At 43.5% G+C, this 13,006-nt stretch overlaps 1 protein-coding gene and 1 long non-coding RNA gene across 2 annotated transcripts; both read right to left on the reverse strand.

Annotated features, from left to right (window-relative positions):
• Positions 1 to 3,056: 3,056 nt before the first annotated feature.
• LOC311123480 lies at positions 3,057 to 5,371 on the reverse strand. The gene is made up of 3 exons (XR_014612598.1): positions 5,257 to 5,371; positions 4,018 to 4,064; positions 3,057 to 3,476 (listed from the first exon to the last, which is right to left on the reverse strand). It is a non-coding gene; the product is annotated as an uncharacterized lncRNA (long non-coding RNA).
• A 1,381-nt stretch (positions 5,372 to 6,752) lies between these two features.
• LOC311123479 (NLR family CARD domain-containing protein 3-like) lies at positions 6,753 to 12,361 on the reverse strand (the record flags this gene model as incomplete). Its single annotated transcript, XM_084197742.1, has 5 exons — positions 6,753 to 6,942; positions 8,818 to 8,912; positions 8,964 to 8,991; positions 9,366 to 9,502; positions 10,604 to 12,361. Coding segments are annotated over 5 exons (2,208 nt in total), but the record flags the coding sequence as incomplete, so codon positions are not given.
• Positions 12,362 to 13,006: the final 645 nt, after the last annotated feature.

Consider the following 13,006-nt stretch of genomic DNA (forward strand, 5'->3'; position numbering starts at 1 on the left):
ATAGGGTCAGAAAGGTCAGTATGTTTGATAACTGGTTACAGAGGTGACATAACAAGCATAAGGTCCATTATAACACAGTGAAGTAGAGGTGGGAGCTAAAAGCAGACATGGACAGTGAGACGGTGTGAGGAGGTCAGGGGTGAAACACTAGATCAGGACAGGTAGAAATGGCAGGGCTGGAAATAGACACAGAGACACATTCTGATCATGGCTCAGACCTGACCTGAGACACCCAAACAGAAGATGCCATAGCAAAGTCCTGTCCAGTAGGCTATATGGGATTTCCTTTCATCAAAATCCAACACATGGAAATGTGTCCAGTGTGTGTGTGTCCAGTGTGTGTGTGTGTGTGTGTACTGTGTGTGTTTGTCCAGTGTGTGTGTGTGTGTGTGTGTCCAGTGTGTGTGTCCTGTGTGTGTGTGTTCAATGTGTGTGTGTCCAGTATGTGTGTGTGTTCAGTGTGTGTGTGTGTTCAGTGTGTGAATGTGTGTGAAGAGGACTGGCCACCCCTCATAGCCTGGTTCCTCTCTAGGTTTCTTCCTAGGTTTTCGCCTTTCTAGGGAGTTTTTCCTAGCCACCGTGCTTCTACACCTGCATTACTAGCTGTTTGGGGTTTTAGGCTGGGTTTCTGTACAGCACTTCGAGATATTAGCTGATGTAAGAAGGGCTATATAAAATAAAATTGATTGATTGATTGATTGATAGTGTGCGTGTGTGTGTTTCCAGTGTGTGTCTGTCCAGTGTGTATGTGTGTGTGTGTGTGTCCTGTGTGTGTGTTCAGTGTGTGTGTGTTAAGTGTGTGTATCCAGTGTGTGTGTGTGTCCAGTGTATGTATGTGTGTCCAGTGTGTGTGTGTGTGTGTGTGTGTGTGTGTGTGTGTCCAGTGTGTGTGTGTGTGTCCTGTGTGTGTGTGTGTTCAATGTGTGTGTGTCCAGTATGTGTGTGTGTTCAGTGTCAGTGTGTGTGTTTCCAGTGTGTGAGTGTGTGTGTTTCCAGTGTGTGTGTGTCCAGTGTGTGTCTGTCCAGTGTGTGTGTGTGTGTGTGTGAGTCCTGTGCAGGTTTGTCCAGTGTGTGTGTGTGTCCAGTGTGTGTGTGTGTGTTCGGTGTGTGTGTGTCCAATGTGTATGGATGTGGGTGTCCAGTGTGTGTGTGTGTTTGGATGCGTGTCCAGTGTGCGTGTGTTCAGTGTGTGTGTGTGATCAGTGTGTGTGTCCCCATTGTGTTTGTGTATCCAGTGTGTGTCCAGTGTGTGTGTGTGTGTTCAGTGTGTGTGTGTGTGTGTGTGTGTGTCCAGTGTGTGTGTTTCCAGTGTGTGTGTGTCCAGTGTGTGTGTGTCCAGTGTGTGTGTGTGTGTGTGTCCAGTGTGTGTGTGTCAGGTGTGTGTGTCCAGTGTGTATGTGTGTGTGTGTCCAGTGTGTGTGTGTCCAGTGTGTGTGTGTGTCCAGTGTGTGTGTGTGTGTCCAGTGTGTGTGTCCTGTGTGTGTGTGTGTCAGGTGTTTGTGTCCTGTGTGTATGTGTGTGTGTGTCCAGTGTGAGTGTGTGTGTGTGTGTGTCCAGTGTGTGTGTGTCCAGCGTATGTGTGTATGTCCAGTGTGTTCGTCCACTGTGTGTGTGTGTTTGTGTGTGTCCAGTGTGTGTGTGTCCAGTGTGTGTGTGTGTGTCCAGTGTGTGTGAGTGTGTGTGTAAGTGTGTATGTGTGTGTGTCCAGTGTCTGTGTGTGTGTCCAGTGTGTGTGAGTGTGTGTGTCCAGTGTGTGTGTGTGTCCGTGTGTGTGTGTGTGTGTGTCCTGTGTGTGTGTGTGTCAGGTGTGTGTGTGTGTCCTGTGTGTGTGTGTGTGTGTTTGTGTGTGTCCAGTGTGTGTGTGTCCAGTGTGTATGTGTGTGGGTCCAGTGTGAGTGTGTGTGTGTGTCCAGCGTATGTGTGTGTGTCCAGTGTGTGTGTCCCGTGTGTGTGTGTGTGTGTCCAGTGTGTGTGTGTGTGTGTGTGTGTGTCCAGTGTGTGTGTGTGTCCAGTGTGTGTGTCCTGTGTGTGTGTGTGTCCAGTGTGTGTGAGTGTGTGTGTGTCCTGTGTGTGTGTGTCAGGTGTGTGTGTGTGTGTGTGTGTCCAGTGTGTGTGTGTGTCCTGTGTGTGTTTCCTGTGTGTGTGTATGTGTGTCCAGTGTGTGTGAGTGTGTGTGTCCAGTGTATGTGTGTGTGTCCAGTGTGTGTGTGTGTGTGTCCAGTGTGTGTGTGTGTGTGTCTGTTTGTCCAGTGTGTGTGTGTGTGTGTCCAGTGTGTGTGTGTTCTCTGTGTGTGTGTGTGTGTGTGTGTGTGTGTGTGTCCAGTGTGTGTGTGTCCAGTGTGTGTGTGTTCAGTGTGTGTGTCCAGTGTGTGTGTGTGTGTCAGTGTGTGTGTGTTTGTGTGTGTGTGTGTCCAGTGTCCAGTGTGTGGGTGTGTTTGTCCAGTGTGTTTGTTCAGTGTGTGTGTGTGTGTCCAGTGTGTGTGTGTGTCAGTGTGTGTGTGTTTGTGTGTGTGTGTCTAGTGTGTGTATGTGTGTACAGTGTCCAGTGTATGGGTGTGTTTGTCCAGTGTGTGTGATCAATGTATGTGTGTCCTGTGTGTGTGTGTGTGTGTGTGTGTGTGTGTGTGTGTGTCCAGTGTTTGTTTGTCCGGTGTGTGTGTGTGTTCAGTGTGTTTGTTCAGTGTGTGTGTGTGTGTGTGTGTGTGTGTGTGTGTGTGTGTACAGTGTGTGTGTATCAAGTGTGTTTGTGTGTCCAGTGTGTGTCAGTGTGTGTGTCCAGTGTGTGTGTGTGTTCAGTATGTGTGTGTGTGTGTGTGTGTCCAGTGTGTGTGTGTGAGTGTCCAGTGTGTGTGTGTGTCCAGTGTGTCAGTGTGTGTGTGTGTGTCCAGTGTGTGTGTGTGTGTGTGTGTCCAGTGTGTGTGTGTGTGTCAGTGTTACCATGGTTATTATTTACAGGGACACTGAGGAGTCAACACCACTAACCCTAAACCCTGGATAGAGGGGCTCAGTGAATGTGGAGTGGAATGTGTTCAGGTGGGTCAGTGTGTCAGAGGAGACTCTGTAGAAGGACAGAGTGCCGGCTGGCCAGTCCAGATACACTCCTACTCTGTGGGAGCTGGAGGAGGGGACGTCTATGGTAGTGGACTTATCATTGTGACAGGCAGAGTAACTGTTGTCAGAGCAGGTCAGACTCCAGGACTTGTCATTACATCCAATCCCACAGTCATCACCCCTTCCTCTCCTGCTGATTTCTTTATATGTCACTCCTATACCAGCCCTTCTCCCACTCCACTCTACCTCCCAGTAACAGCGCCCAGTCAGACCCTCTCTACACAGCACCTGTCTCCAGTCCTGAAATCTCTCTGGGTGATCAGGATACGGCTGCTCCTCTCTCCTCCATGTCAACTTTCTGTTCTCCTCAGACAGAGAGAGGAATCTGTTTACTGTGTTTAGGTCCAGTGTGAGATCACAGACATCTGATGGATGAAACCAGACACAATATTAGAAATCATCATCATTCACATTAGAATGTTAACTCACTTTTCACTAATTCATTTAATGTAGATGTTTCTAGGTATCAAAAGGAGAAGTTATGGTAACTTGAGATTTGTTCAATGATCATATGTTATACTGTATGGTAATATAAAACACACTTATTCCCATTAATTACACATACACACACATCCTGAACAAACACAAACACACACGCACACTGGACATACATACACATCCTGAACACACACACACACACACACACACTTACACTGAACACACACACACACACACACACACACACACACACACATATCCTGAACACACACAGGAACGCGCCACACACACACACACACACACACATTGTCAAAGCAACTCTTTGTAAACTTTGGTGTCCCTGATTTGTGCTTCTGTAGAACTACAGCTGATATTTAATATGACCAAGTAAGTAATGATGGTGGTCTTTGACTTCACTTGAATTAAGACTTATTCTTAGTCATATTCTTCACAGCAGTCAACACTCACATTTTCTAAGTCCAGGTTTCATTGTGTTTTCTCCACCATGTTCCACACTGTAGCGGTAAGCAGAAGAACAGACAGTCATTGGGTGAACTCACACACACACACACACACACACACACACACACACACACACACACACACACACACACACACACACACACACACACACACACAAACAGTCAGTATATACATTTGTCCAAGTATGTGTGTGTGTGTGTCCAGTGTGTTTGTCCAGTGTGTGTGTGTGTGTCCAGTGTGTGTGTGTGTGTGTGTGTGTGTGTGTGTGTGTGTGTTTGTCCAGTGTGTGTATGTGTGTCCAGTGTGTGTGTATGTCTAGTGTGTGTGTGTCTAGTGTATGTGTGTGTGTCTAGTGTTTGTGTGTTATCCAGTGTATGTGTGTGTCCAGTGTGGTGTGTGTGTGTCCAGTGTGTGTGTTTACAGTGTGTGTGTGTGTGTGTGTGTGTGTGTGTGTGTGTGTGTCCATTGTGTGTTTGTGTGTGCGTGTGTGTCCAGTGTGTGTGTGTGTGTGTGTTTGTCCAGTGTGTGTGTGTGTCCATTGTGTGTGTGTGTGTCCAGTGTGTGTGTGTCCAGTGTGTGTGTGTCTAGTGTGTGTTCGTCCAGTGTGAGTGTGTGTGTGTCCAGTGTGTGTGTTTGTCCAGTGTGTGTGTGTGTGTGTGTGTCCAGTGTGTGTGTGTGTGTGTGTCCAGTGTGTGTGTGTGTGTGTCCAGTGTGTATGTGTGTCCAGTGCGTGTGTGTGTCCAGTGTGTGTGTGTGTGTGCACGTGTATCAGTACACACACACACACACACACACACACACTGGACAAACACACACACACACACTGGACACACACAGACACACACACATGACACATACACACACACTGGACACACACACACTGGACACACACACACACAATGGACACACACACAGACACACACACTTGACATACACACACACAGGACACACTGCACACACACACACACTGCACACACACACACACTGGACACACACACACACACACACACAAACACACACACACACACACACACACACACACTGGACACACACACACACACACACACACACACACACACACACATACACACACACACACACACACACACACACACACACAGTCTTTATATAACTTAGTCCAAGTGGTGGTCAGAATGTTTGTCTTAACTAGCCTGATAACTCCAACATGTCTGATATGAACATTGACATAAACCCTCTACATACTTGAGTTTCTCCAGTCTGCAGTGTGGATCCTCCAGTCCAGCAGAGAGCAGTCTGACTCCTGAGACTCCTGGGTGATTGTAGCTCAGGTCCAGCTCTCTTAGGTGTGAGGGGTTTGACTTCAGAGCTGAGGCCAGAGAAGCACAGCCTTCCTCTGTGACTAGACAGCCTGACAGCCTGCAAAGAGTCAAATCATATTAAAACCACACTGCTATTCTTTGTTGGTGAAAATAGTGGCAGTATATATTTTTCAACATATTCAGATATATCAGTGTCCTGAAACCTGCCATATCTATTCATAAATGAATGAATGTATCATTATTAGAAATGACAAATTATCATAATATTGCTTGTAGATAGAAAAATGTATATTACAAATATTTGAGTAGACTGACCAGATCAGTTTAAAAAGCAGTATCAGTCAAAAGACAGACAGTGAGGTATCAGATTTAGATTGTATTGAGTATACAGTCCACACCATATATAGTTTGACAGTGAAGCTAACATTTTAAATGTGGCTCTGTACTCCAGCATTTTGGATTTGAGATCAAATTTTTCATATGAGGTGACAGTATATAATGTCACCTTTTATTTGAGGGTATTTTCATACATATCAAAAGTTGAGTATTTGGTTGTAAACTCATTGGTTGCATTTGCAGTTTGTTTTGGTTGTGTTTTGGGTTATGTTTTGCCCGATGGTAACTGAATGGTGGATGATGGCTGGAGTAATTTTCTGTCTAACATGTTTCTAAACATTACTAAATTAATCCTGATGATGCCATGATTAATAAAAATCCTGAATGAATCATGAATAATAATGAGTGAGAAAGTTACAGAGGCTACAACAAAACATGCTAACCTCTCACCATTACCAATAACAGAGGGGGTATGATCCTTGTTCCTCTGTAACTTTCTCATTCATCATCATTCACGATTCATTCATGATTATTCATAATCATGGTAGCATCCACATGAATGTAGAAGTGTTCAGAAACATCTTCTATTCTTACTGACAATACAAGTGAAGAGACTCCAAAATGACAGGACATTATTCACCATTCAGTTTCTATTGGGAAAAATATAATCTAAAACACAACCAAGACAAACTGCAAATGTATTCAACAAGTTTGTAGAATCACAAGCTTGATGTAATCACTGCAGGTAAGGAATATGGGACCAAATACTAAACTTATGACTACTTTAATACAATATAAGTGAATATGTCCAAATTATTACGACTTTTTCAAATGGGAGAACTAGACACATAAAGTGCTTTCATTTCTAAACAGTAAAACAGATATGTATGAAAATATCCTCAAATAAAAGGTGACATTATATACTATCACCTCATATGAAACATTATATCTCAAATCCAAAATGCTGGAGCATAGCACCAAATGTAAAACTGTAAGCTTCACTGTCCAAACACATATGGTGTGGAGTATGTGTGCCTGGTAAACACATGTGGATCTTGTGAACAGTTATCACTTGTTGACCAACTACAGGAATACTGACCTCAGAGTCTCCAGTTTACAGTGGGGTTTCCCCAGTCCAGCAGAGAGCAGCTTCACTCCTGAATCCTTCAGGTCATTGTTACTCAGATCCAGCTCTCTCAGGTGTGAGGGGTTTGACTTCAGAGCTGAGACCAGAGAAGCACAGCCTTCCTCTGTGACTAGACAGCCTGACAGCCTGCAAAGAGTCAAATCATATTAAAACCACACTGCAATTCTTTGGTGCAATTTATTTTCAGAAAAATCAGAGTCCTGACACCTGCCATATCTATTCATATATTTATATATACAGTACCAGTCAAAAGTTTAAACACACCAACTCATTCAAGGGGTTTTCTTTATTTTTACATTGTAGAATAATAGTGAAGACATCAAAACTATGAAATAACAAATATGGAATCATGTAGTAACCAAAAAAGTGTTAAACAAATCAAAATATATTTTAGATTTTAGATTCTTCAAATAGCCACCCTTTGCCTTGATGACAGCTTTGCACACTCTTGCCATTCTCTCAACCAGCTTCATGAGGTAGTCACCTGGAATGCATGTCAATTAACAGGTGTGCCTTCTTAAAAGTTAATTTGCTGAATTTATTTCCTTCTTAATGCGTTTGAGCCAATCAGTTGTGTTGTGACAAGGTAGGTAGGGAGTGGGGGGGGGGGGGGGGGGTGTACAGAAGATAGCCCTATTTGGTAAAATATCAAGTACATATTATGGCAAGAACAGCTCAAATAGGCAAAGAGAAACGACAGTCCATCATTACTATAAGACATGACGGTCATTCAATAAGGAACATTTCAAAAACTTTTAAAGTTTCTTCAAGTGCAGTCGCAAAAAATATCAAGCACTATGATGAAACTGGCTCTCATGAGGACCACCCCAGGAATGGAAGACCCAGAGTTACCTCTACTGCAGAGGATACGTTCATCAGAGTTACCAGCCTCAGAAATTGCAGCCCAAATAAATTCATCACAGAGTTCAAGTCACAGACACATCTCAACATCAACTGTTCAGAGGGGACTGTGTGAATCAGGCCTTCATGGTCGAATTGCTGCAAAGAAATCACTACTAAAGGACCCCAATAAGAAGAAGAGACCTGCTTGGGCCAAGAATCACGAGCAATGGACATTACACAGGTGGACATTTGTCCTTTGGCCTGGAGTCCAAATTAGAGATTTTTGGTTCCAACCGCCGTGTCTTTGTGAGAAGCGGTGTGGGTGAACGGATGATCTCGGCATGTGTAGTTCCCACCGTAAAGCATGGAGGAGGAGGTGTTATGGTGTGGGGGTGCTTTGCTGGTGACACTGTCTGTGATTTATTTAGAATTCAAGGCACACTTAACCAGCATGGCTACCACAGGATTTTCTGCAGCGTCACGCCATCCCATCTGGTTTGGGCTTAGTGGGACTATCATTTGTTTTTCAACAGGACAATGACCCAACACACTTCCAGACTGTGTAAGGAGAGGGATTGAGTGCTGCGTCAGATGACCTGGCCTCCATAATCACCCGACCTCAACCCAATTGAGATGGTTTGGGATGAGTTGGACGGCAGAGTGAAGGAAAAGCAGCCAACAAGTGCTCAGCATATGTGGGAACTCCTTCAAGACTGTTGGAAAAGCATTCCAGGTGAAGCTGGTTGAGAGAATGCCAAGAGTGTGCAAGCTGTCATAAAGGCAAAGGGTGGCTATTTGAAGATATAAAAATATAAAATATATTTTCATTTGTTTAACACTTTTTTGGTTACTACATTATTCCATATTTGTTATTTCATAGTTTTGATGTCTTCACTATTATTCTACAATGGAAAAAATAGTAAAAATAAAGACAAACCCTTGAATGAGTAGGTGTGTCCAAACTTTTGTCTGGTACTGTATATACATGAATTAATGTATCATTATTAACAGTAGATAACATGTTTCAAAACACTACTAAATTAATCCTTATGTGTGTGTCTGTGTGTGTCCAGTGTGTGTGTGTGTGTGTGTGTGTGTGTCCAGTGTTTGTGTGTGTCCAATGAGTGTGTGTTCATTGAGTGATACAGGAATACTGACCTCAGAGTCTCCAGTTTACAGTGGGGATTCCCCAGTCCAGCAGAGAGCTGCTTCACTCCTGTATCGTTCAGGTCATTGTTACTCAGATCCAGCTCTCTCAGGTGTGAGGGGTTTGACTTCAGAGCTGAGACCAGAGAAGCACAACCTTCCTCTGTGACTAGACAGCCTGACAGCCTGCAAAGAGTCAAATCATATTAAAACCACACTGCTATTCTTTGGTGTTGAGTAATTTCCTTTCTGTGAGTAGAAACATGTTTCTAAACACTACTGAATGAATCCTAATGATGCCATGATTGAGAAAGATCATGAATGAATCATGAATAATAATGAGTGAGAAAGTTACAGTGGCTACAACAAAACATGCTAACCTCTCACCATTAACATCAAATAAAAGGTGACATTCTATAATGAAACATTCAATCTGCACCAAATGTAAAACTGTAAGCTTCACTGTCCAAACACATATGGTGTGGACTATGTGTGCCTGGTAAACACATGTGGATCTGGTGAACAGTTATCACTTGTTGACCAACTACATGAATACTGACCTCAGAGTCTCCAGTTTACAGTGGGGATTCCCCAGTCCAGCAGAGAGCAGCTTCACTCCTGAATCCTTCAGGTCATTGTTACTCAGATCCAGCTCTCTCAGGTGTGAGGGGTTTGACTTCAGAGCTGAGACCAGAGAAGCACAGCCTTTCTCTGTGACTCCACAGCCTGACAGCCTGACAAAGAGATCATCATGATTTCACAAACACACAGTTAATTTAACCAGTAGTGTAGAAGGACAATGGCAGATGCATTTGGTTTATTCTCTTAAACAACATATAGATTCATCTTCCGTCTCTTAGAATGGTATGGTCATATTGTTATACTAATGTGAAGATCAATGCCTGTCTACAAGAGCGTACAGGTCACAGTGCCATCCGTTTTGTCTCCAAAGCCCCATACACTACCCACCACTGTGACCTGTACGCTCTTGTTGGCTGGTCCTCACTACATGTTCGTCGTCAAACCCACTGGCTCCAGGCCATCTATAAATCACTGCTAGGCAAATCCCCGCCTTATCTTAGCTCATTGGTCACCATAGCAGCACCCACCCGTAGTCTGCGCTCCAGCAGGTATATCTCACTGGTCATTCCCAAAGCCAACACCTCCTTTGGCCGCCAATCCTTCCAGTTCTCTGCTGCCAATGACTGGAACGAATTGCAAAAATCTCTGAAGCTGGAGACTCTTATCTCCCTCAATAACTTTAAGCATCAGTTGTCAGAGCACCTTACCGATCACTGCACCTGTACACAGCCCATCCGAAATTAGCCCACCCAACTACCTCATTCCTATATTGTTATTTATTTTGCTCTTTTGCACCCCAGTATCTCTATTTGCACATAATCTCTTGCACATCTAGCATTCCAGTGTTAATACTATTGTAATTATTCTGCACTATAGCCTATTTATTGCCTTACCTCCATAACTTGCTACATTTGCACACACTGTATATATCTTTTCTGTTGTATTTCTGACTTTATGTTTTTTTTTTTACCCCATATGTAACTCTGTTGTTTTTATTGCACTACTTTGCTTTATCTTGGCCAGGTCGCAGTTGTAAATGAGAACCTGTTCTCAACTGGCTTACCTGGTTAAATAAAGGTGAAATAAAAAAAAAAAAATCAATGCGTTGATTCAATATGTTTTTCAATAATACATATATTTCTCTAAACTGAATATTTCTTCCTGATGATTAGTACTTAAATGTCATTGTATGTACTCACAGAGCAGCTCTGGAGGCTTTGACCACTGGCAGCAGCCTCAGAAGACCTTCCTCTGATCTGGAGTATTTCTTCAGGTCAAACACATCCAGCTCCTTTTCTGAAGTCAGCAACACAAAGACCAGAGCTGACCACTGTGCAGGTGACAGTTCTTCTTCTGAGAGACTTCCTGATCTCAGGTAGCTTTGAATCTCCTCCACTAGCGAATGGTCATTCAGTTCATTCAGACAGTGGAACAGATTGATGCACTTCTCTGGAGAGGGATTCTCCCTGATCTTCTCCTTGATGTACTTGACTGTTTCTTCATGGCTCTGTGAGCTGCTTCTTGTCTTTGTCAGTAGACCTCGTAAGTGCTTCTGATTGGACTCCAGTGAGAGGCCCAGAAGGAAGCGGAGGAAAAGGTCCAGGTTTCCCGTCTCACTTTGTAAGGCTTTATCCACAGCACTCTTGTAGACAGTAACTTCAGGCTTGTCTCTGAACAGCGCAAAAAAGTTCCTGGACGTTGATTGAGATTCATCCATTAGATTCTCATTGTTGTTGATGAATGAGAGGAACACATATACAGCAGCCAGAAACTCCTGAATGCTCAGATGCACGAAGCAGTACACCTTGTCCTGGTACAGCACACATTCCTCTTTAAAGAGCTGTGTGCACAATCCTGAGTACACTGAGGCTTCATTGACATCAATGCCAGCCTCTTTCAGGTCTTCTTCATAGAAAATCAGATTGCCGTCAACAAGCTGTTGAAAAGCCAGTTTTCCCAGTGACAGAATGCTCTCTTTATTCCAGTGTGGACCTGTCTCTTCTTTCCCAAGATATTTTTCATTCTTCTGTTTGGTATGAAACTCCACAAGGTGTGAGTACATCTCAGTCAGAGTCTTGGGCATCTCTTCTCTCTTATGTTTCAGCATGTGTTCAAGGACTGTTGCAGAAATCCAACAGAAGACTGGAATGTGGCACATGATGTGGAGGCTCCTTGATGTCTTTATGTGTGAGATGATTATGTTGGCCAGTTCCTCATCACTGAATCTCTTCCTGAAGTACTCCTCCTTCTGTGGGTCATTGAACCCTCGTACCTCTGTCACCTGGTCAACACACCCTGAAGGGATCTTATTGGCTGCTGCAGGTCGGGTAGTTATCCAGAGGAGAGCAGAGGGAAGCAGATTTCCCTTGATGAGATTTGTCAGCAGAACATCCACTGAGGTTGACTCTGTGACGTCAAAACAAATCTTGTTCTTCTGGAAGTCTAGGGGCAGTCGGCACTCATCCAGACCATCAAAGATGAACAAAACGTTGTACTTGTCGTAGTTGGAGATTCTTGATTCTTTGGTTTCCTTTGAGAAGTGATTGAGAAGTTCAATCAAAGTGTGTTTATCCCCGTTCATCAAATTCAGCTCCCGAAAAGGGAATGAAAATACAAATTGGACATCCTGATTTGCTTTTCCTTCAGCCCAGTCCAGAATGAACTTCTGCACAGAGACTGTTTTTCCAATGCCAGCGACTCCCTTTGTCAGCACAGTTCTGATAAGTTTGTCTTGTCCAGTTAAGGGTTTGAAAATGTCGTTACATTTGATTGCAGTCTCTGTTCTTGCTTGTTTCCTGGTTGTTGTCTCAATCTGTCTCAGCTCATGTTCATTATTGACCTCTCCTGTTCCACCCTCTGTGATGTAGAGCTCTGTGAAGATCTTATTGAGAAGTGTTGGGTGTCCTTGTTTAGCGATCCCCTCAAATACACATTGAAACTTCTTCTTTAGATTAGATTTGAGTTCACGTTGGCAAATCACAGCAAGCTCATCTGAATGAAGAAATAACACAGAGGATATTAATATTACGTATGTTTTAATGCCTACAGTATTGTAGGACTGTTATAAAGTTTTTAATAAAAAAAATACAACAAAATAAAATCTATCTCTCTCTCTCTCTCTCTCTCTCTCTCTCTCTCTCTCTCTCTCTCTCTCTCTCTCTCTCTCTCTCTCTCTCTCTCTCTCTCTCAACACAACACATCCCTGCTGCTACTTGATGAGGTCACTAGCTGTTGTGTTAAGGCTGCTACAATATCATTGAGTTACACAGCTACTTTAGCTGTACTTTAGCTACAGCTTTTAAATGTTCTAAAACAGCATTCAACATGAGGCAGACAGCTCTTACTTTTCTCCAGTGTGTCAGCAAGCTCCTTCTGGTTCATTTTCCTCAGGACGTGCAGTGTGATCTTCAGAGCCCCCTCTCTGGCACTGCTCTCCTGCTTCTCATCTTCAGCGTCCACCACTTCCTTATCCTGCTTCTGACTCTCAAAGCCTTCTGGGAGTTCTGGACTAAGAATCCTCTTGAACATCTTCAGCTCGTTCTTCACAAATGTCATAATATTATCTTCAAGCAACTGAAATAAATCAAGTAAATAAGTTAAGCAAGAGAAGAAATGCTTT

The sequence above is a fragment of the Coregonus lavaretus genome (genome assembly GCF_964263955.1).
Source record: "Coregonus lavaretus genome assembly, contig: HAP1_SCAFFOLD_1476, whole genome shotgun sequence".
Taxonomy (NCBI): Eukaryota; Metazoa; Chordata; class Actinopteri; order Salmoniformes; family Salmonidae; genus Coregonus; species Coregonus lavaretus.